General features: G+C 38.0%; 1 protein-coding gene across 7 annotated transcripts in view; it reads left to right on the forward strand.

Annotated features, from left to right (window-relative positions):
* The window catches only part of MTMR1 (myotubularin related protein 1), a 37,602-nt gene that overhangs the window by 10,251 nt on the left and 2,718 nt on the right, over positions 1-24,633 (forward strand). For all 7 annotated transcript variants that reach the window (XM_054289562.1, XM_054289564.1, XM_054289565.1 and 4 more), the window contains 10 exons: positions 49-156; positions 555-656; positions 1,344-1,427; positions 2,010-2,159; positions 2,897-3,085; positions 4,048-4,233; positions 6,832-7,038; positions 7,800-7,892; positions 12,854-12,967; positions 14,326-14,502. In XM_054289562.1, the coding sequence (XP_054145537.1) occupies positions 49-156; positions 555-656; positions 1,344-1,427; positions 2,010-2,159; positions 2,897-3,085; positions 4,048-4,233; positions 6,832-7,038; positions 7,800-7,892; positions 12,854-12,967; positions 14,326-14,502 (1,410 nt within the window). The remainder of the gene's footprint in view (positions 1-48; positions 157-554; positions 657-1,343; positions 1,428-2,009; positions 2,160-2,896; positions 3,086-4,047; positions 4,234-6,831; positions 7,039-7,799; positions 7,893-12,853; positions 12,968-14,325; positions 14,503-24,633) is intronic.

The raw sequence follows: 24,633 nt of genomic DNA on the forward strand, positions 1-24,633 counted from the left end.
ATTTCTTCTAATGTAATAAAATCTATTTGTTTTATATACAAATTTCAGGATCCACCTTTTGTTGTTGATGTTCCCCTTGGAGTTATAAGTAGGGTTGAAAAAATTGGAGTACAGAGCCATGGAGACAATTCATGTGGTATAGAAATAGTTTGCAAGGTAAGGCATGGTAAAGATTTATTAATAGTAAATTATTTTCATTTCATTTTTCTGTAAGAAGAATCTGCCAGCCCATGTGCTGTTTTTCTGTCTGATCAGTTCCCTGTATTTGAATCGTGCTTCATTTGTTTCAATTCCTCTATGATACTTGCAGTCTAAAACACTTCTGCCTTTTGTCTGAAGAGTGAATTGAAAGGAAAAGTGGCAGTTTTTATATCAAGCATCTCTACTGACAGTTCTAGTTACCTCATGAATGCTTACACAACTCTGTTCTGTTGGGGGTTAGATGATGTCAGTGACTTAGTGTTCCATATATGCCTTCATTCAATCAGAGGTCTTAGAGCTGCTTTTTCTTTTTTTAAGGTACCATAGAGTAAAACTGTCACTTATTTTGACAGGATATGAGAAATTTGCGGCTGGCCTATAAACAGGAAGAGCAGAACAGACTGGAGATCTTCGAAAACCTTGTAATACGTGCATTTCCTGTTTCTAATGGGCTGGTAAGTCTTGAGATGGAGAGAAGCTGTCACTGGCTCTCCTCTTTTGGGAAAGTGTAGGGGAGGCAATACAAGGGCTGCATAACAAACTTTGAAGTGTTGATTCACAAAATCTGTTGCAGAGTGGGCAGGCCACTCTGACCCTGTGTGCTTTTTGCATTAATTCATCAAACACAGCTGTGTCTGCTATTGGTGAAATTAATTTATTCATAACCCTTGAGATCTAGGTTTGCGTAATGTTGCTGATTAAAAATATGTATGTGTTGACTCTTGTTTTCTGCAGTAGATAATTAAATCTAGAAGTTCTATCTAATACAACAAATAGGTACAATTAGTCTTGTTATTAGCTGCAGAATCCTATTTTGTTTGCTTGTGTGGGTAAGGAACTGGTTGGGAGGTAGGAAACCAATTTTCTAATCTTGGCATTGCCATTGTTGTGTTGTGTGATCAGAGGCAAGTAACTTCAATTTTCTGTTTCCTATGTTGGTTTTTTGAACTTTAAACTCATGCTTAATGGAACTCATACTTAATGGAAAAAACTATCTTTTTTTCTAGCTCAGTGTTTTCCAGTCTTGACTGAAGGTGTTATGTCTGCTTGATATTTGAAATACTGGAGTGTTGACTGTTTTGGAGTTACTGTGCTTACAACCTGTCAGGCAGTAATTTATCATTTTGTTTTGTTGTTTTTAGCCTCTTTTTGCATTCAGCTATAAAGAAAAGTTTGCTGTTAATGGCTGGAAGGTGTATGATCCAATGGCAGAATATAAGAGGCAGGTAAGTTATAGAATAATTGGTGTATTTTTTTTCTCCATCTCCCCCAGAGCCATTTAAACAAAGAAAAAATGTTACAGAAAATGCATCCTTTTCAGTCTATGTAGCTCTTGCTACATAGACTGACTGTCTGCATCTCATGTTTAGATAATAAAACGCAAGTGGCCTGAGTTTGAGTGTTGAGCACCTGCTAAAGTTGATGGAGATACAGGTGCTGAGTGCTTGAGTGAATTGGTCTAACTTAACATGGTTCTGAAATCCACATTTTTCAAGTGCTGTTTCTACAAAACACGGGCTTTATAAAAAATTGAATTTGAATAAACATCACTAAACAGAAGAGTAACTGTAATTTGTAATTTTAAATCTGCATTTTCCATATGGTTATTTTCCTTATCAGTTTAGTAGGAAAGACTTCCATTGCTTTATGATTCAGCATGAAGACCTAAGTTTATAGCTTATTTATAAAAAAAATTGTGCATGCCTTTTTTTTTAAAATCATGCAGCGCATAAAATTTTTCATTGCCCCAAACTGAGATATGTAAAGGTCTAACCTGAAAAATGCAAGATTGTTTTGTTTCCATACAGGGCTTGCCCAATGAGAGTTGGAAGATATCCAAAATTAACAGCACCTATGAGCTCTGTGATACATACCCTGCTGTTCTTGTTGTGCCAACCAGTGTGAAGGACGACGACCTCTCAAAAGTGGCAGCATTTAGAGCAAAAGGGAGAGTTCCTGTAAGTGAAATTTGTACAAGAGAATAAAAGTGTTTTAGAAATTTGTAGCTTTTAAAAAATTATTAGTGTTCTTTTAGGCTTCGTTTTTTAAACAACAGTGGGGTGGCTTCCTTCCTGAGTTGGGGGGTGGGGAAAAGAAAGAAGAATTAGACTCAATGGGTTTAGAACTGAAGGGAGCAACTCAAGTATGAGTTTAATTGCACAATTATTGTGCTATGTAGTGAGTTTTTTGTTGGGATTAGCACTTCTAGGCCACAGTGGTATCTCATGCTCTGGCATGTATTAGCTTGTGTTCTTATTTGTAGTAGAATGTGTCATAGCCATAGTGCTTTGCTTGAGAATAGACAAGGTGGCTTTAGAACCACTTTAAATATGTTAGATTGTGTTGGTTTTCATGCTTAGCAAGGTAGTATATAGGTCCATATTCTTCCACATGGAAGCAGATTTTATTCCTCCATTGCCCTTTTTTATTTTCCAATTAGAATAATACAGGCTTAGTTGCTGTTAGAAATAACAGCTAAGATGTTTAGAATCAGTCTGTATTTCAGGCTCAGATTTGGGTTGAGCAGTCACTGCTAGTGTGCTGTCAATACGTTTTTGCATCAGCCTGTCCTTAAACTTCCATTTGTTGATTTGCCAGGAAACAATGCCAGATAGGCAGTGTGATTGTCTGGTTGTTCTCTGGCCTGCTGCTTTTATAGTGGTGTAGTGAATTAAATACTTTTCTCTTGTTGCAGGTGTTATCCTGGATCCATCCTGAGAGCCAAGCAACAATCACACGATGCAGCCAGCCATCAGTTGGCCCAAATGATAAACGTTGCAAGGAAGATGAAAAATATTTGCAGACAATTATGGATGCCAATGCTCAGTCACATAAACTTATCATCTTTGATGCCAGGCAGAATAGTGTTGCAGATACAAACAAGGTAGGTTTGTATCATAACTGGCATTAGTTCGTCAGCTTTATCACAAGGCTGAAGCTTGAGCCAGATATCAGAATGTGGAGAATCTGATGTTGAAAAGAGATAAGAAAGGATGCCTAAAGAGGGCAGGGGAAGGAAGGTAAGTTGCTTGTACCATTTTAGAAAGGCTGGCAGGAATCAAAGGCAGCATGAAGATATTGTTACTGTCATATTTTCTGAAAAATCCCTTTGCCAGGATTTCTTCTCCTGAGAAACTGAGAAGCTCCAGAGAAAACTCAAAACAATAATTATCTGATTGCTTCTCCTGTATTTTGCTGCTTTGGAATGTGGTTGGAGATTGTTTTATCCAACAGGTGGTTGTTTGATTGGTTTCATGTGAATTGTTTTAACTTAATGACCAATCACTGTCCAGCTGTGTTGGGACTCTGGAAGCAGTCATGAGTTTTCATTATCATTCTTTTGTAACCTTCTGTCTGTATCCTTTCCCTATTCTTTAGTATAGTTTTAGTATAGCATTCTTTAATATAATATAACTACATAATATAATAAATTAGCCTTCTAAGAACATGGAGTCAGATTTTCAATTCCTCCTTGATCCTGGGGACCCAAAAGATACCACAAATGGTGACCTCAGATGTTGGCTGTAGCCTGAGCTCAGGACAGACCCACAGATAGAGCTGAGAAATTAAGCAGTAAAGCTCACAGAAGACCAAAGCTTTCATTAATAAAGCAGCGAAGGTATATGGATGTACTATCACATGTAGCCATTGCAATTAGACTTTATTTTACCTAAAAAACCTCCAGTTTTTTTTAGAAAACCAGAAGCCAAAAATATGTTTTTATCAGCACTAAAATAATCTCTTCTCTCAGAAAATTCTTAAACTTGAATAAAATAACTCTCTCTGCCTTATGCTGAAGTCCTATACATGTTCTTCTCATTGTCTGCTTTTACCTTTTGATGACAGGCTAAAGGTGGAGGATATGAAAGTGAAAGTGCCTACCCAAATGCAGAGCTGGTCTTTCTGGAGATTCACAATATCCATGTCATGAGAGAATCCCTGAGGAAACTGAAGGAAATTGTTTATCCTACTATCGATGAGACTCGGTGGCTGTCAAATGTGGACTCCACACACTGGCTGGAATATATAAGGGTAAAATGCTTTTGATGTGGAAAATCAATTACTTTTTTAAACCATGCTTTTAACTTGCACTTCCAAAAATATTGCTGAAATCATGCTGAAACTCAAGAATAATCTTGTGAATCAGAATAATCTTGTGAAAAAGTGTAATTTTTAAATAATCGCCTAGAACACAGCATTTCAAGCATTCCATAGTAACACAGTATTTCTAGTTTTATGTACTGGGAGATGGTGAGTTAATTCCCAATAATACAGTATCATATTTACTGCTGTGTTTTATTTTCTTGAGAAGGAATGTTTGTGGGCAGTGCAGGATTATCCCTCTTGTTTGGAAGAATGCACTGGGAACTTCAGAGTATATTTGAGCCACTGCCAAAAAAACTTGACCGTGAATTCCAGTCTTTCTCATCCTTCCCTCCTTTAGTGCAATGTTGCAGTTCTTGTGATGGGCACCTACATTTTCATGAGCTGTTTGTAACCACTGATCTGTCAGATTATTATCTGCCCTATTATTTAACATAATATTAAAATAAATCACTACCACACTCAGTTTTACAGTCAGTTTCACTAACCTTTGAAATTATTGCAGAGTAGATTATTTCATTACCACATTCAATCCTCTGTTTATGAATAATATGGATGGAGTGTAATTTGTTTTATTAGCAGCTGGATCAAATGTCACTCATGCAAAACATGTTTGGGATCATTCATTAGTTTGACTCTGTTAAGCAGTCTCTGACGACTGCAGCAGAGCCAGTAGAGGGAGCAAACACGAAATTAGGAGCCAAATTTAATGATATTTTGGGAACAGTTTAATTTTTTTGTTCACTTGAATTTGAACTATTTGAAACAGCATTGGGAATCTAATTCTAACTGCATTGAGTAGCTGGAACACTTTTCTTATCAGCCTAGCCTTTTACAATTGTCTGTTTTGTGTTTGTGGTCACCTTCCATTGCCACTGACTCTGGTGGGGTTCTTGCATCAGGCAGTGTCAGGAGTGAACTTTGATACCCCTGTCAGACAGGTGACAATAGCATAGCAATTGGAAATGTAATTTAAATTATTTTGAAGAGTTGATGCATGTGTGACATTCTTCATGGATCTGTCCCTTACATGCTACTTCAGTTTAATGGTCCTGACAGCAGAAACTGCAGGCTGATTCCTTGAAGGCTGCCATTATTGTGTTAACAGTGTTGGTAGTGTCTCTGAGATTTCTTCCAAGAGTTCTTTGCCTTTTGATTTAGCTTGCTATAGCACTAACACTCTACAGCTTTACTCTAAACACATCTGCTGTTTTCTGGGCTCAAACCAGTGTGGCTGTGTCCCAGTTGAATGCAGTGCATCACTGGAAATTCACCTTCCAGCCCTGGCACCCACAGTGCTCCAGAGGTGGTCTGGGAGCGAAGGCAGCAGTAACTCAGTGTGTGCAGACAGGAATAACAACATGAGTAGAGGCACTTGGTGCTTATTGCATACCTGGAGTATTTTCTGTCTGAGGGTAGAACTTGTGCTATTAATTATTTTTCAATTCTCATTTTGTAAACCAGTCCAAAGCCAGTTCTTTGTTAGGAGCCCTAACTGAAATACTGTGATGGTTACCAAGTTTTGAAAAATCTGTAAAGAATAATAAATTTGTAGAGGAAGCTGTTTTCTAAAGGCTGTTATCTGAAGTGGAATAAAGTGCTTCACATACTCCACAGGTACCTGCTGAATTAATAGTAAGTGTGGTTTCTGTCTCCCATTCCCTGCTCATTTCCTGTACCTGTTCTATTGTTTATTTCCAGCTGTTTTCCTTCAGAGGCATCTGTGTTCTCTTTAAAGCAAGCTATTGCTTACCTGTATGTTAAATAGATTTGTTTTCTGCTTTTATTGAAGACCAAACTGTGTTAATATTAATGCAATAGAACTTTCTAACTGAAATAATTGGCAGTTAACTAGCTCATACCACAATAGACAATTGGTGTTATTTCTTGATATTTCCCCGCTGGCATCCTTCAGTTCTACCATAATAGCAAATCCAGGCTGTTGAATATCATGTATACTTTGTGCAGCAGCAAATCAGAACTGGCTCCCAGCCAGGGGTTTCTGAGTTTGTTTGTGTTGTGTTTTGGTACAAACTAGCTGGATGCTTTGTCCTTTTCTCTAAACTCAGTAGTTTCAGTTGAACTTGAAAATGAAGTAAGAAAAAGTGATTGATTAATGTGAAATGAACTTTTGAAAACCTCGAAGCTTCAGCCTTTGGAATAGATTACAGTATTTGTGTCTTCTCATCATAATATCAGTTAATTTAATAATCAGTTAATTTAATAATCAGTTAATATAATAATCAGAGAAGGGATTCCCAGGTTCATTTGTTGTGTGCTCCTAGTAATGGAGAGCTGGTAAACTCTCTGTCTGAACAAGAGAGTGCACACAGTGTTTGTACCTCTAGGAACATGCACACCACTGACTGGAAATCTCTAATTTAAAGCATTGCCATCAGGATGATTATGTAATTAATCTGAAATTTTAAAACATAATGACTCAAAGAGTATAAAATCTTAATATTTTCTTTTTTAAGTAAAGTTTTGGTAGTATTTAATACACTTGTTTCTTCATTTTTTTTTAAGATGCTTCTTGCTGGAGCAGTAAGAATTGCAGATAAAATTGAGTCTGGTAAAACCTCTGTAGTGGTGCACTGCAGTGATGGCTGGGACCGGACTGCACAGCTCACTGCTCTGGCCATGCTCATGCTGGACAGCTACTACAGAACCATCAAGGGCTTTGAAGTGCTTGTAGAGAAAGAGTGGATAAGTTTTGGACATCGATTTGCAATGGTAAGCTGGAAAATGTAGTGTGCTGTTTGTCACCTTCAAGGCTTTTACTTTGAATTGCAGTTTTTTCCCTGCTGCATTTTAGTTATTGTCTCTGGTGTCTTTTTAATGGTATGAGTGTGTCAGAGAACTGTGACCCATTCATTTTTAACCAGAAACCTCCATGTGATGTATAATATAAAGTAAAAAAAAATGAAATGGTTGAGTGTAATGGTGAGAAAAAGTCATGTGACTTTTTTATGAGAATGAGGGATTATAACTTATGTTATGGAGAACCAAGGAAAACAGTTAAGGTTTCTAAAGTGTAAAATGACTGGAGTATTACTCTGATTTAAGGTTGAAGTGTTTATTTAACACATGGGTTACTGGGGAATTAGAATAAATTGTTATGACATTCTGTGGGCTCTGACTCTTGGGATTATTTAGTAGAAGTGGCATGTAGTTATGACAGGTGGATATAGAATAACCATTTTTTCAGCTCAGTCTTAACAAATTCCTACCACTTTCACCCACTGGTAGAAATCAGTGGCTGTGCAGTAGAAGATGGAGAGGCAACTGGTAGAGCTTTCCAGCTCTGCTCAATGCTGAAGGCATGTCCCTAAGTTAATATTGGGAGGCATTTTTAGTAGTTGAAAAATACAGGTTAATGTTAGGGAAGACTTGCTTGTCTTGTTCACTCCTGGAACATGTTCAAGAGTTCCTGAGCTGTGCAGAGTTGGGAAGGTACTGCAGGCCAGGCTGAAATCAGTGTGCTCTGATTGCAGCGAGTGGGACACGGAGATGACGATCACGCCGATGCTGACAGGTCTCCCATCTTCCTGCAGTTCATTGACTGTGTTTGGCAGATGACCAGGCAGGTAAGATGCTGAAGAGTGCATTTCTGTGAGGTATCAGTCTTTATCTTGGAAACATAATTTGTGTAGGAGAACACATTCCTTTACAGAGTAGTAGCACATTTACCTGAAGTTGGTTGCTCTGTGGCTGCAGAGAGAAATTTCTGTTGAAAGTGAGGTACAGGGAGCTGGAGTAGAGATCCTGTCTTGAAACCAGCATTTTTTTTTTCTGTTTAAAACAGGCTTACAAAGGGTTTGCTGTTTATATAAAATAAGAGTTGTTGATGAAATAGATTATTTGTTTGTTCACTGGTGGAGTAAAGGTTTGTATGGATTTAGATTGTCCTTAAGAAACAGCAAAAATCTGGACTGACTGTGACCTGAGGGTAGTAGAGAGTTCTTTTATAGATGTCTCAAATGTGAACATTTTCATCCTTATGTATACAGGACAACATTTATACCACACAAGCCTATTCTCTGATAAGTTTTCTTACTTCCATCACTGCTCTTACTTCTAGATCAGGGGAGATCTCTGAAATTAAGAGATCTTAAGAGTGATTCTTGAGATACCAAAATATTCAGATTCTCATTTTTGTTCTGAAATGTTAAGTTATTGAATAGATTTAGTCTTTGTTTTCCTTATTTGTGCCTCCATGAGCAAAAACCTAAGCTTTTTTCGTGGTTTTATATTGCCATTCTTTAATGGGGTTCTTGAAATGGGTTCACCTGAAGGCTTTATTTCCAAGTGATTTAGAAGTTCTTGGTGCTTGACTCCTTTGGGTTTTTACCTTCCCCTCAATCTTTTCTTTTTTTCTTCTTTCCTTTTTTTTACCTCCTTGAAGCCTAACAAGGATCTGTGCTTTTATGGTGAAAGCTCTTACACTGAGGTCTCTGTAGTTTGTGATTTGTTTTGAAGGGAGGAAGGTAACAGTCTAGTTCCATTTGATCCTAGCACTCCCAGATCTCTTACCTTAGTCTTCTTGTTCTGAGCATGGTTCTTAAAACTTACATCATACTTTCCAAAACTTGTATTCCAAACAGTCATCTTTGGTGCTTTATGAAAGTTCTCTGCTGTTATACTGGGCCCTTCTCCAGGGGGTCTTGTAGACTTTCTGTGTATCTATATTTCAGCATTAATGTGCTGTTAAGTATGGCTGGAGAAAATAAATGAAAAATTCTGTCCCTCTTTCAGAGGAAAGCTAATAACAATAGCAAAGAGGAGCAGTTCTAAACACCTGGTAGGAACAAAAGTCCTCTGGGGAGATCCTTAATTGAGAGCAGCCTCTTCTGTTTTTGTGATCTCCCTTGCTGCCTCCTATTTCTTGCTATAAACAGTTTAGTTGCCTCTAGTTTAAAAAAGAGAAAGGGATGGGGGCAGAGGGGAATCTATGAAACACTTTGCCAATACCACATCTGCTCAAAACCTGGATCCAGAAATTGTTCTGAAATTCCTGAACAGCAGTGACACTGAAAAATCACTATGTTAATGTTGCGCAGGAAAAAAAAATAGAAAAAGTTATTCTTGAACAGTCCTTGCCCACTTATTTTAATTTTTCAATTGACTTGAACACTTAGAGAATAGATGTGAGGACTGTCATTACCTTGACACAGACCTTTGAAAAACATGATTCTATTTTATCACTGTGTAGATCATTTGCTCGTAAAACAGTGATAGTTTTGTGCTTTAGAATTCATGGCAAACGTATGTGAAATGTTCCAAAGCTTAAGTAAGTGTTAATGACTGGAGGGTGTAAGGGCTCTGGTTTGGGCATGGGCTAAAAGCAAGCAAATAAGCTCTTTTGGGGTCTAAGAGTTACATTCTTAAAGCAGTCACCTTAAGTGAGAGAATCTCTAACTTCCCACTAAGATACAAACTTCCAGATAGCTTCAGACAATGAAATATAGGCTTTGACAGCCTAATATTTTCCCTTGGCTTTATGGTCTTCATGACACACAAATAAAGTAACAGAGAACTTGAGAGAAGTACATTGACATCAGATTTTAATAAAAAAAACCTCATGGTGAAGTGATTTTCCTCCTCTGTTAGTAAATTCTGGTGATACTGAGTAGCAGATGTCAAACTGGAAAGGCCACATGTGAGCTGATGAAATACTGATGCCTGGTTAAAAATGAAACAGAACTGTAAAACTTGCATGTAGCCCTGCAGTTTAACTTCCTACCTTTCAGGCACTGAACCCTCACAGGAGGAAGGTCTGCAGAAAGTCAGCACAAAGTTTCATCCTGTTTGTTACTGGGTGTCAGCTGTTGCTGTAGATGCATTTCTCCCTGGATTCAGCAGTGCACTGTTCCTCTGCCTAGGGTTCAGCTAACCATTATTGTCCATTGCACAGTTGTTCTGCCAAGTGTTTCAGTGTTACTGTAGTACAGAACAAGTTCATTGATTAAAAAGGAAGTGTATTTTGCATGTCTCTGAATCAAATGCCACTTCTCACCATCAGACTTAAGATAATTTCTGTTTTAAATGCCACTTTACAAAACCCCCCAACAACTCTCACAGCAACAAGTGGGGGATTTTAATGACCCATGTGTTTTCTCATAATTAGTGGATTTGAGAAGAAGTAGATTTCCATTTGGGGAATTTTTCCACCTGAATCTTCAGGCAGACACTAATAGGCTTGGAACTACAGAGAAAGGCATTTTTAGGTCAGTGATTTTTCAGCAGCAGTAATAGAAGCTCTACAGTCTTGATACATCAGCTCCAACAGTACACTCTTGTATCCAAAGACTGGGTTTCAATAAAGTGCTATCACTTATTAATAAACTAGTTGGAGAGCAAGCACTGATGTATGGAACTTTGAATATGCTTCACTGGATTGGAATAGTGGCCATGTCAGCCTCCTTCTAATTAGGATGGACCTGTCACAACACAGAACCCTGATGTGACAGGGCTCATTAAATGCTTTCAGTTAAAGGGAGTCCCTCTAGGAGACACTTTGTCTTCAAAGTTTTTTCCAAATATCATTTTGATGCTTTGCAAATTATTTTTGCTCTCTGTGTCTGATTGCTGCTTTGAGTTGGACACAGCAGGCTGAGATCTGAGACCCAGTGAATTTTCTCCTGACTTGGTTCAGCACACCTGCTTGTCAAGTTCTGTCCATGCTTCCTTAAAGTAATAGCTGTGTTTTTAACATCATTGTTTTGTAATTAAGTTTTGGCATGAATTCCTAGAGAGAAGGAAGTTCAGAAGTAAACTTATGAACATGACTGAAAAAGAGATTTTGATAATCTTAGTTTCCTCTATGGCCTTATGAAAACAATCGGTGAGGAGGTTGAAAACAATCCATGATTTGCAAGAGAAGCCCCAGTGTGAGCACACTGTGCTGGTGAACAGTGCACAATCTATAGCAGAGTCATAGAAGAAAAGGCTCCCCTTCATTTTCTGTGTCATGGTGCTGATAATCTCCCTACTCAAAATTTTCAGTCGAGAGATGGTATGTATTAGCTAAAGAAGTCTTGGAAAGAGAATGCTTTTACAATGTTTGTCTTAGATCAGTCTTGTTTTTTATGAAACATTGTTTAAAACTTAGCTCTTTCTGGGTTCAATACAAGCACACCCATTGTGTGTTATTCCACTCTTTACTTTCAACATGAATAAACATTTGCCCTTCATAAATCACAGCTGACAATGAAGAGGAATTTCTGGATCAGCTAGTTCACCCACAGTCCCAATTGCTGTTATTCCTCCTAACTATAGGAGTCATCTTTATTTTAAGTAGCTCTTGAGGCACTTGCCAGGGTATTCAGTGTTCTTCAGTGGCACAAACAGAAACTAGTCCTCTTAAGAAGGACTGTGCTTTCTGCACATCTGAAACACTAACTTAAGGTTTCTCCATGTAGCAGGAAATTCTGCCTTGCAGATCTAAAACTTTGCCTTTTAGACTTCTGTGAAGATGTGCTCTTTTAGAGGGAATGCACAAAGTTTATTTCATTTGTCCTGGACATTATTCTCTTATTACATGCTCTTTATTGTTTATGAGAGAAATGCTACTTCTAAGTTTTCCTTAAGTCTTCTCAATTGGTTGTATTTCTAAATGTCTATCATTCCATGTCTGTATTTGCTACCCTTGTCATACTGGACACAAATTTATTTTGGCACATCAAGCAGTTACCACGTGTAGTCTTACCATAAAATCTGGTTGAAGAAGGACTTTTTCCATCTGAATGGGCAGCAGCCCATGCATTTTGTAGTAATTTCTTCCTTTATGAATTTTAGAGCTCTACAGATTAGGAGAAACATTTTCAGATTTCTGACTGTTTATCTTAGAATGTATCAGGTAACCTGTGCTTGTGAATAAAATACCTAATGGTGCTCAGGGGAATAAGAGTTCTTTCATTTCAGATGTACAGGATTTTCTTTCCCATACAGAAGAAGAGGGATTAAAGGCTTATTGTATATAGCTGATGGTAAACTCAGGGTGAAATGGAGAAAAGTAACTTACTGGAGTAAAAACTGAAAGAAAAGTTTTAATTAAATGTTAAACACAATGTATATGTAGTAGTCTTTATTATTCAATTCATTGCCTGTTGAAATAGGAAATAAAACTCTTAAATGCCATTATCTTATTTTTTCTTTTTTTTTTTTCCCAGAATGTTTTCTTGTTCTGTAGTAAAAGATCTAAAGCATATGTTTAAGAGGGCTTGGGGTAGAACAGAACACTGTTAGAGCTTCTTAAAATGGATTGCTTTATATCACCAGTATCACATCAGCTAATGTTTGTATTCTGGTATACTTGGATAATGAATGTAAAGTGTAGCTCTGAGAAGTATTTGTAGAGAAGTATGTAGGTGAAATGAATTATTGAAGTGGGAGTTACTGGAATTGCTGAGTTTTCCTGCAAATAATCCCTAAATAGGACAAAAATATTACCTGGATTATTTGGTTACTTCTTATGTCTGGTTTTCTTCCTTTCTACACTGCTTAAAATAACGCTGAAAGTAATTTTACCTTTTTTTTTTAATATCAGTTTCCTGCAGCCTTTGAATTCAATGAGTTATTTTTGATCACCATTCTGGATCACCTTTATAGTTGTCTCTTCGGGACTTTCTTATGCAACTGTGAAAAAGAGAGATTAAAAGAGGTAAATAATTAGTATAATGCACATTCTTGGTTTTCTGATTTTTTGTATTAAAATGCATAGAAAATGACCTAAGATTATCTGAGCTGTGTTTTTAAATACATTTGTCACACAGTCTTAAAAATCAGTGCAGACATTAAATTACATAGTATGAGAAATATATACTGAATGCCCTGCTATTAAGTGAGGTGGCACTTTGGTGATAATTCTTTAGTTACCATCTGTCTGGGGGGCTGAGGGTTTTAGTAAGTCCTCTTGCAGGTGTTTTCAGCCAAAACACAAAATTTTAAATAATAGTAATTATCAAATAATATTAGCATTTCTTTCACTATTTCTGAAGGAATTCCTATGATGCCATGGCAGGCTACTATAGGACATAACTGGATGGAACTTGTGGTTGAGGACTACAGAAATTAAAATTATCTAAATGAATGAAGTTAGGATTCAATGAAATCTTATGTGTTTGTGAAGAAAAAATAGAAGTTCATTGCTATTCCAAGGGCACTTTTGCTTCCTTGTGGCTTTGTTGTTTTTACTGTCTCATTTTTTCAAGCAAGTTACAACTCCTTGTTATATTTAGTTCTGCTTTTTTTAAAAAAAAAATTTTTCTCTACTGCTTCTGTAGGGGAAAAGTTGCATGTAAATACCACAAGATGGAGCTGAATAACATGTTCTCAGCAAATGCAGGGTTTCCAGACAGCTTTCTTTCATAAATAAATAGTCAGATGCAATTCTCAATAGAGAAATGCAGTAGTAGAAACACATGCTTTACAACACTGAAGGAGTTTAAATTTGCAGTATGAATCTGATGTAAGTTCAGATTTCCAATCTTTGATCTAACCATTATTATGCTGATTAAATTTAGAATAATACAACTTTCAGAAGTGCAAATAAATGTACAAGTAGTCAGTTTAAAGCATAATATCAATTATTTGTTAGGATCAAATGGTGTGAATGGGAAGATTGAAAAATTATTTTTCGCTGTTTTGGATCTTCCAAACTCCCTGTCTCTTCACTCACATTCTTGTTAAAGCTAATCTTTTTAGTTCAGTTTACCAGTGTGTAAGCATGTATTTAAGTACTGTATATATTGCTCAACTAGCCTTTAGTGTCTCTGAAGATAGTATGTCTGAATCTCCTTTCTCTATGAGCCTTGGACCAAAATAAGTGTTCACATGTTTTGCTAAAGTTTTAAGGCTGTGCAGTGAACAGCTACTGGAAGTGTCTCAGCCTGCATGTACTTTTCTGGTTGATAAGGCAAAATTCTGACAGAAATACTGATATGCAGATATTAACATCATATTTTAAAATTTTGCAATCCGTATCATTAATTTATTTTTTTTTTACTTTTTTTCAATCAGGAGGTGAGCACAAAGACTGTATCTCTGTGGTCCTATATAAACAGCCAGTTAGAGGAATTCACAAATCCCTTCTATGTAAACTATGAAAACCATGTCCTGTATCCTGTTGCCAGCCTGAACCATTTGGAGCTGTGGGTGAATTACTACATCAGGTGGAACCCCAGGATGAGGCCTCAGGTAGGAGCTTTCACACATCTTTATATTTTATTGAAGGTCACAGAAATAAGAGAAATTATTATTTTTCCTAGTGTCAAATGCAGCATTTAATACAAAAGTGCTCATTTGTTGCACTTATTTCAGCTGATAGGGAAAAAGGTGTTTGTCATGAAGGTAATGCAGGATGTGGTCAAACTTGGACAAAGGATGTTTTCCTTTTTCTACAGTCACAAACTAGGGAGTTACAGTATCACTGTATTGGCTTGCAGTGATTAACAGTCTTTTTTTTGTCAGAAGATTACTTTTATAATACTTTGTAACACTTTTTAATACTTTTATTGCCTTGACCTTCTAGTTTTTGTGTACCTTTGTTTTAATCATGTTTTGCCCTTTCCCCAGTGCTGGCATAAATTACAGCAGCAATTTCTGAAAGAACTGGACTAACCAACCCATTTTGCAGGCTCTCTAAATAAGCATCCCCTGGATGCTTGTCTTCAATTGACTTTTATAGTTTTAAGCTGGCATACTAAAGATTAAACACTCCCCATACATGCTCCTTGATTCATCCAGTATTTTTTCTTATAAGTAATGTCTGCTATTGAGATAAATCTCTAAATCTCATCAGACAAATGCTCCATATGTTCTCATGCTTAGAAGTCTGAAGAAAGAGCATTCAGATTGTGTCACAACCATAATATATCTGTGTGCTACACCATCTCTTTTTTAAGGCAACATTCCAAGGTACCTCCAAGCATATTATGATGAATTACCTGTATTAAGTGATTGCTCAAAAGGTGCTTTCATCTTCTAGCAGTTAGAATGAGATGTGAGTTTCAGATTTATTAGACATCCACAAGTCAGAGGCTGTTGTAAAAGATGGTTTTCCAAGGTAAGTTTCAAGGCCACTATATAGATAGAGGCCATACAAGTTTCTGAGAAATACCTTTTAAGGTCCTGGAAAAGTCTGGATTGTTTGCTTTTTTTACTGACTTGTTTCCTCTGAGCTACTTTGTTTCTCTTACTTGTTAAAACTTTGAAAGATGGTGTATTTTAGATTATATAATTTGCAAGTGAAATTGTCAGCTGCTCTTTAGCAAAATGCCATCTTTCCTTCAGCCTGTTTGCTGAACTCCATTTGGGAGCACTAGCTGCAGTAGTGTTGGTTTATGGCTTGTATTCGATGAAGATCTCCAGGCCCTGAGAGCAAGCAGGCTTTGTGAACCACATGAAAGCCAGTCCTGCTCCAAAAGAGGGAGGGTGGGGAAGAGATGACACAATGAGGAATTAGCAGAGCTGGCATCTCTTAGTGAAAGCTCTGCTCACTGCTGAGTGCTCTGCCTGCTTCTGTGGGAGATGCTCCTCAGTCCCTCTGCACATGAGACTCAGTGAGTGAGAGCAGGTCCCTCCATCAGCAGCTGAAGGGAGCAAAATGTGCTGCTCCTGGTAACTGCCTTAGCCCTCCTGCACCTGCTTCTCTTCAAGTACTTAAAAAGTGTTTCAGCTTTTTAATTCTGCCATGTAAGTTTTGTCTTGATACATCATCCCTTTCCTCTTGTCTCTGGCTTGAATTTATGTTTGTGACCAACATTTGGGAGTGTTTCAAATCTACTTGGATAAATTAGCGGCAGAAATTACAAGTCGTTTTTTTTCTCAGAATTGCATTCACCAGTCTAATTATGTAAGCACAAACTCATACAAGTAAATAAATAAACAATCACAGAATATACTAAATGCAATAAGAATATACTAATCACAGCATAATAAGTTTGCTTTCCTCTGTGTTTGCATTGTCTAGTGTCACACCTTGTTAACCAATTCAGATGCATTCAGTGACAGAAAAAAAGGCAGTGACCCCTGTGACACCCAGCAGGTCTTCACTTATCTTCAATGAAAAAATTCCTAATCAGTGGATTTATTAAAACAATGAGCATCCCTGCCTACTGGTAAAAGGTGATTTTGTTGAATACCTTTTAATGTGTTATCTTGGTTTTCAACTAAATATAAGAGAAAATTAAACATTGAAGATGAATGAGTTGTCTGATAATTACTTCAAGGCAACCTTGTAGTGTTTTATCAGCTGAAAAAACATCTTTAAAAACCAAACCATGTTTATTGTTTTTGAGGTGCTCACCAAAAAGGAGAAAAAGCCCAATAGGTGAATTTAAGGGAAGATGAGTAATAGTATTTGAATATAATCAGAATGCATCTTTGATACCTGTTTTGAACCAACTTGGTGTTATGGGAGAGAAATCTCACAGGAGCAGAAGGGCAGGTTTTGGTTGGAGGCAATATTTTAGGTTTTCTCATTTCTACTTGATTAGTGAGCTTGATTTTCAAATGGACTGAGAGAAGTTTCATTGCACTTCATTGCCTTTTCTATTGGAATGAGCATATATGACCTGTAATTTTTTTAATTTGAAAATTACTGAATGCTAACTTGATATAGCATTTATTTGTTTTTGTATTGTACTCTGTCTTCAAATATCTGTGTCTCAGCCTTTACCAGTGAGGTACAGTCTGAGCATATTCTTCATTGCCCTTGGACAGACAGAGTTTAGCATTATTCTTATGTTCTATAAAGACTGCTTAGAATGATATAACTTCAGTTCTGTCTGAGCTTTGTGGAAGCCTGAGATGGTGGTTTTGATCATGATTATTTGCATCAAGAGCCCTGTTTATTTTGTATTGCAATAGATCCTTGTGCATGTAAGGACACACAGCCTCTTTCCATAGGGGTCAGAGCTCAGGAGTCTGAGAACTGAACACTGTGGAAAACTCTAGGTTAAATGTGGACATCTCTTGTTGCTAAATTGTGCTTCAGCAAGGTCATTCTAATTCTTAAGTGAAATAAAATGTTCTTTGGTTTGAGTTTGGAGGTGTTCCATCATTATTGGCTTCTTGTCCCGAGAAAATTAGATCTAAGCTCTGTCTTATTTGAGTTCATTGACTGAGAAGACCTTTTTCAGATTTGCCTTTTCTTTGAGTTGGAGCAATGTGCATTTGTATGTGACTTGGGGAAGAGAAGCTCTTCCAATCTGTCATACAGAGGTGTGGGAGCTGTGGGTATGGCCTTACAGGTGACCCTGCTAGTCTGGAATACATTAGATAATGTGATACCTTTGAATTTTTTCAGTTGATATATATTTTCCCCTTTTCTGTGTAGTCATTTCATCCTCTTGACACTGCTTTGAGGAGTTTTGGCTGCCAGATGGCTTTAGGTATCTCCTTGGGCATCTCTGGAAGGTGGGGAGGACACAGCCATGCACATGATCTCTGCAGTAGTTTTGAACTCACATACCCCATCATTCATATATGCAGAGCATGAGTGAAAGTTCCAGTCCTTTCCAGCCAAGCTGTGAGAGGCAAGGAAAATAATGCATTTTAGTCACGAAACTTTGCAAGTCCATTAGGATATGTTTAGTTCTTTTTATGCTTTCTTGGAAACTATGTTTTAACACTTGGAGGACAGGGCTTAGTTTAGTTTTAGTTTTATGTTGTTTTTTTTATTTTTCTATGCTTGTTAATTTTTCTTCAAGCTCTGTTCTGTATATTTGGCCACAGTGTTCATGTTGAAACTACAGAAATCCCTGTAATTTTTCAAATTCATTATTTTCTTCATGTGTGTTGACTGTCATCCAGAGTAAAAGGCCAGCACCATCTATCACCTAGAAATTCAATTCAGCTTCTGTGGTGGGATCATCTGCTAAAGGCAATCTCAAAACTCCTGTGCAAGAGTCAGGAAATTCTGTTGGCTGGTTAGCAGCTCACTTAAAGATGTAAAGGGAGAGGTAGGAATAAGTAAAGCTGTTGGTTCAGTATGTACAGAAATTACTCTAAAGTATATAAATAGCTTACAATTGCTGCTTTTATTTGATGCTATTGCCAAAGGATTTGATGTGTTGAACAGTTGAGCAATCAGATGTCAGCTGTGCTTCAGTGTCAATAAACACAGAATATTGTATCGTGAAAACAACAAATAAGATCCTGAGTGTCACTGGGAAAATTGCTGACAATAAACTGGAAAACATAATTACTGAAATGCTTTATCCTGCATGTAATGGGATAACGTGGAACTTACTGCATGTAACTTACTGCTGGCACATGGAGTGTTCATGGATTTATCCCTGACTTCAGTCCCACTGCTGGTGTGTTCCCCTCCCAGCAAGTTGCCACTGGGATATTTTTGAAAGTTCACACATTTGACTTACCACCATTTTGTGGCAGGACAGAGCTATCACACAGCTCTGGAACTGCTTGGCATCCTGAGTCCCTCTTTTTGGATGGAAGAGTGAGGCAGGAGATGTCAGGAGAAGGAATTGTGGCTTAGACAGCTGAGTGTGACCTTAGCAAAGCAGATTTCATCCCGGCAATAAACAGAGTTTCTTCTGAGATGAGGCAGGTTTTGGCCAGTACTTGGTTGTTTCTCTCTAGTTGAGTGTCAAGTCAAGATTTCCAGAGTCCAGTTTACTGCAGATAATTTTTATCTATAGATGAAAGTCTCAGTATTCAATCAGTATAGAATAAAATACAGACTAACTGCTTATCCTGGATGCTGAAAGAAACTGTAGTTACCTAAGAAAAATAAATTGGTATCCTATAGTGAGCATCAGAATGTACACAGAATGGGAGAAGCTGGTACTGTGCAAATAATCTTCATTTTTGGGAGTTTGTAACATATTCTGAAGGGCAAGCACTCAATTTCTCTGATGTCTCAGATGTCTGAATCTAAGTGGCTGTAGGTTTTAACAAGCAGTAGCATCAGCTGGTAGCATGGGCAGTTTCCTGAGTCTGGAAATCCATCAGTTGTTCCAGTTCTCACCTGATAGCTGTGGGGAAATTATGAGTTTTGCTATCCAAAATTCATAATTTTTGCCCTTGTTTTTCCAGGAGGCCAAGGCTTTTTTCTTGGTCTCTCAGGAGCAAAAAGTGTGGAAGTATTGACAATTACTGAAAATTGCTGTCTTCATCATTTGAGATTGCCTTTTGCTACAGGTGTCCTGTTCACTAGGCTGTCAGAGTTCCAGTTCTTCACAGAGAGGAACAAAAAGCTCCAGTGAAGGATATTGTTGTCTTTCCAAAGCACAGAGTAGGTTTTTGGAAAACTGACAGTCTTAAGCTGAGCAATGAATTTAAAGTAACCATTTTCTTCTGCAGCTTTTCTTCCCTGTTGCTAAAATAGATCAAGTGTGCTCACTGAACAAGGCAAAATGCATTCACTGCTGAACAATTTTCTTGTGAATGGCTGTCCTTGAGCTAGTGGAGTAACACACACTAGATAGCCATCCAGTTAGGACTTGGTGGTATTATAAGTGAGTAACTATTATAATTTCTCTTTTATCCATCCTTGTGTTGACAAATTTTGCTATCCAAAAGCACTTCAGGATCCTGAAGGATTCCTTGGGAATGAAAACCTGAAAATCAATACTGAAAGTGAACTGTAGTAATTCTGTGAAGAGGAAGGCTTGAATTTCTGAGGAAATGAAGCTGTCTTATGTCTAGATGGTTTTTATGTGGGATGTAGTATGTATATGGTATAGCATAACTATAGTTTCTCTAGTGGGCATAGTTAAAAAATAAACACTTTATTTTTCTTTAAATCCTTCCCCAGCAGGAATAATTCATCAGAACTGTGGAGTGGCATGTGCTCAGCATTACACTGCACCAGACTCTGCTTTTGATATACATGGATAATTCAGTTTAAAAAATGGTTTCATATCAATGGTATTTTTAGTAATAAAGAATGTTTTTAGCAGTGTTGTAAATATTTTTCTGCTCAGTTTAGGCAGTAGGTACCCTACTGTTCAGGTGGAGGAAAAGTACCTGCTTTTGAATGAATTAGGAAGGGAAAGGGGAAGGGAGAAGGAGCAAGTAACAGGGAAGAATTGCAGAAGTTGAAGGTAGCTACAGGTGAAGGTTGTTTGAGGAGGGAATCAGGTCCTGTGTTGAATTGTGGCTTGGTGGAGAGAAGTTGATCTAAACACTTAGAGAAATGTTGAAATGGAAGAAACAGGAAAAAATGTGAGCTTCCCTAAATAAAATCTTCCTGGTGAGTTGAATATTCTTTTTTACTTTCTGTTTTCAAAAAACTTAGTTCCTTAAGATACCTCAGTGAAAGAGAGGTAATGGAATAAAACTAGGAATTTGAATGTGATGGTACCAAATTTGGTTAGAGCTTGAAGCCAAACAGAAAGATGCCAGAATCATGGGCAACAGGAAGAAGTCTGTAAAACTTACATTTAATGCTGAGGGTATTGCTCAGGACAGGTAAAAGAGCTCGGGGCACAGCGTTTGGGTAAGTGGTGGGAGAGGTAGGGGAGCAGCATGTAGTCTGACTTCCTGAGTCAGTATTACAGTAACAATTAAAAAAAATAAAAAAACCCCACAAAACAAAAAAAATAGAGGGAGGGAACAAAACAAAAGAGCCCCAACACTGAAAAGTCTTTTTGAAACATTGTAGACAGATTCTTCTGCAGCTTTTCCTGGGCCAGCTTTTGGGTTAATGCCTGGAGTGAGGTCAGACTTCCCAAGCATCCAGACCCTTCTCCCTACTACTTAGTGCTGCTGGCAAACTCCATATTCTTGTCCCTCTTTGGTTCTGTTGCTAGCTGTATTAGGTGCAAATGCCAATTTTTTTTTGGGGTGATCAGCTTCTAACTGTTCATAGTAAATTTTATGTGACTGGAGAAATCTATTTCTACTTCTTGTAAATAGTAAATAGCAGATTTTTTTTATGAAGTTCACCTCCAAAAACCATGAAAAGGTATGTAGTACTTTCACCTTTATGTTTCTACTTCATTTTTACTGGACTATTGTGTTAAATCACAGAAATGAAATGTACCGGTTTTCAGCTCATTGAGATAATAGTTTAAATAGCACATGAAAAACATCCTGAAGAGCAATGGCCCAGGACATTTCCCAGCCCAGCCAAGCTGTAGATGCACTGCTGGGTAGAGTTTCATCTGTGTAGGCTCCTCTCATGCAGCAGAAATAGTTCTGTGCTTTTAGCTGGGTTATGCACAGAAATGATGGTCTAGAAGCTGAGTGTTGCCTGGCAGCATCACTGTGGGGACACTGGTGTGACAAAGGAAAGGATGCATACTCTGCTGAGAATCTGTGGACTAGAGCAGCAAAAATAAGTTGAATGCAGCTGGGTGATAGGTCCAGAGTCATCTTTTGAGCTTCCACTCCTAATTGAGAGGCAGAAGGAGAGAGTAGAAAGCAGTACAGCTGCTGTCAGCTTCCCAACAAATTCATCTCAGGCAAACCAGTTACATGATTTCTTAACAAGACAGTAATAAAAGCTTGCCTTGGAGATGCTACTTGTGCTGTGCAAGTACACAGTGCTAGGGTTAAGGTGGTAACAAGATCTTGTAATAAACAATCTTCTTCAAACTTCTTGTTCCTTACAGAATCTGTCACTCTTCCACTTCCTTTCATCCTAAACAGTGGCAGAGTGAAGGAGAGCCTCGTTCACAGCAAGCCATTACAGGTGTTATTGTGGAGGCTGTTGGACCCATTTCCTTCTGAAGAAGGTTTAATTGAGAGAGGAATCTCATGATGAAATAGAAGAGGGTGAAGTGACAAAAATGGAGATGGTTATCTGTAAGAATTTGTACACGATGGTTTGAGGATACACTGACAGCAACAGGTCTCCCTGGGAATAAGTCTTTAGGAAGTGTGGAAATTAACTGGCTTTTCAATTTTAATGTTTTTCATGACAGAATTTAATTCATGGTGTTTCATCTTTTTACTCTTCTTCCTTCATCTTTGTGCCAGGCTGATTTTCAGGTCTTTTTGTAGGAGCTTCTGTGATACTTCAGCTGCCTATAGCACCTTTTCCTTACCCCATGATAATGTAATTGGAACATGAATCTTTTGTTACTAAAAAATCAGCTATTGCCAGCTGCTTGAAAATTGAGCTCCTTGAGATTTTTCTAGACTGAATTTGGCATGTTATTTCATGAAATTGAAGTGTGTATTGGAAGTTTAATATGTAAAACCTATTTCTGGAATTGTACTGTTTATTGTGTTCATCTACATGATGCTGTTAATGGCAATAAAAAAGAATATTTTCCTGGGAAAGGCATCATATCAGAAACCCCTTCTGTTGTGTTTGCACTGCCAGATGAATGGCATGGTGATATTTTTGTGGAACTGTCCTGCAGTGTTTAAATCTAACATGCCCTTACTGAAAGATGGCCAATATTTTGAAGATGACCCCTTTTTTTCCCTACTATAAGACCCTACTCTGGCTCGCTCACAGCTTAGCTGGGCTCTGCTGGTTTGCATTGAGTCCCCAGGTTTGAGTGTCTGACTGAATTGTTTTGTAAAACTTAATCCAAGAAGGCTCAGTTGCTTATGAGAATGTGACTAAGAAAAATGTTTTCCCATCAGAAAATATTGGGAAACTCACAGGACTTCTGTTGGGGCAAGGGGCTGCTTTTCTATAAATGCTCCATCTCTAGGGAAAACATGAGGTTTTAGTGAGATTATATTTCAGAAATTGTCCTGCTCATATCCTGGAAGAAATTCCTCCAATTTGGAGTTCTGAGGCTGCAATAATTTCAATGAATTCTCAAGAACTGAGAATAAATCAAAGGACTGAGAGATGGATTTTATACAGTGTGTGAGAGAGTTGTGTCTAGCAGGGAATAGGAGTGAATAATGCTCTGGGTGCTGGAGGTGTTGGCTTTTGTTCAACCCATGGAACAGAGTCTGGGAAAGTCTGGAGGGAACATGGCTGCAGGCAGAGAAAGAGCTGTTCCCTGAGAGAAATGACATTTCTCCCTGCCTTTGCCACAGGATTCCTCTGTTGTAAGGGAGCTCACCTGGAACAGAATGATCCCTCTTTTTGTCCTTATTTACTGGGTGTCCTGCTTGGTACCCTCATGCCCCAGCTGCAGAATTCCCAAGTTCTCTGTTAAATTAGGAGGTGCTGGCTTCAGATCCTTGTATGTAAAAGTAGAGTGTTAATACTCCCATACCTCATTAGGGTGCTGCAGAAATAAATTTGTTTCTTGACATGAGATGAAAGTACAGAAAAGGAAACTTTAGCATTTTAAATTCAGAACAATAAATAAAAGATGAGGTCAGACACTGCAAAGAAAACTAAATATTGAATAACTTCTCATTAATTAAGTAGCATCAGCCTGTGCACTGAGTAAATGAGGAATACAAGGGGGAAGCTAGTATTTTAATATTTATTTGACCAATGATTTTATACAGATGTACAAGAAGGCTGAATTGAGGCTGGAGAAGTCATCTTCATTCTGACACCTCCTAATTCTTTGAGAGTGTAATTTTGCAATCTTAATGTTGAAGAGTTTTGTGTGTGAGTTGAATATACACAGGCTTTTTAAATGTCATTATTGTTATTTAGCTAATTTATTGAGAGGCAGCTCTGCTCTTCAGGATGGACCTGTGGGGAGAGCAGCACTCAGGGCTGGAGCAGGAGCTGGAGCAGGAGCTGCTGAATGAGGCTCTGGGCATGCAGAGGGATGAGAGTGCAGCCACACTTTCCTTCCCCAGAGCACTTTGCAGAGCTTGCCAGGCCCTGCAGCAGCTTTTGTGTACCCAGCTGTACCCTGGAAAGATGTGTGGTAGATTCCCCAAAAGCCAGTTCTGTGGAGCTGCTTTTTGAGGGTGTGTGAGCTCTGCAGTGACCCCAGCAGCTGATGCCCGTGTGAAATCGGCCCTGGTTTACTTGGTCATGGTTAGGCTGTGCAGAAATTGGGTGTACAGGTCTCCCATGACCAGGGAGCCGTTGTGGGACTGATGGTTCCAGTGGTAAATCATTCTCTTAGGGACTCACATGTTTCAGGAAAATGTCTTCCTAAAGAAGTCTAAAGTAGGAGTCTGTGAGAAAGTGATCTTTTATTGAGGGGGAAAAATAAATATGCTAATTCCAGAAAATCTCAATCTTTACTAAAATTTGAAGTTTCCACAGTGTGTATTACAGCATCTTGGACAGTTTTTATCAGTAGGCTCAGTTTTGCCATGTTTGTAGGTGTTCCACTTTCTGTAGTCTGCCTGAGAAAAATGAGATTGGCTTTCTGGAGGGTGTGCTTTGTGTTTGATGAGTGGAGGAGATCTGTACATTTGTGGCCTCACTTGCTGAAGTTTCTATAGAGGATGGAGGGTAAAACTGCAAGA

Source organism: Melozone crissalis, unplaced genomic scaffold (assembly GCF_028551555.1).
Source record: "Melozone crissalis strain CALT ecotype California unplaced genomic scaffold, PUWL_Pcris_2 ptg000068l_1, whole genome shotgun sequence".
Lineage (NCBI taxonomy): Eukaryota > Metazoa > Chordata > Aves > Passeriformes > Passerellidae > Melozone > Melozone crissalis.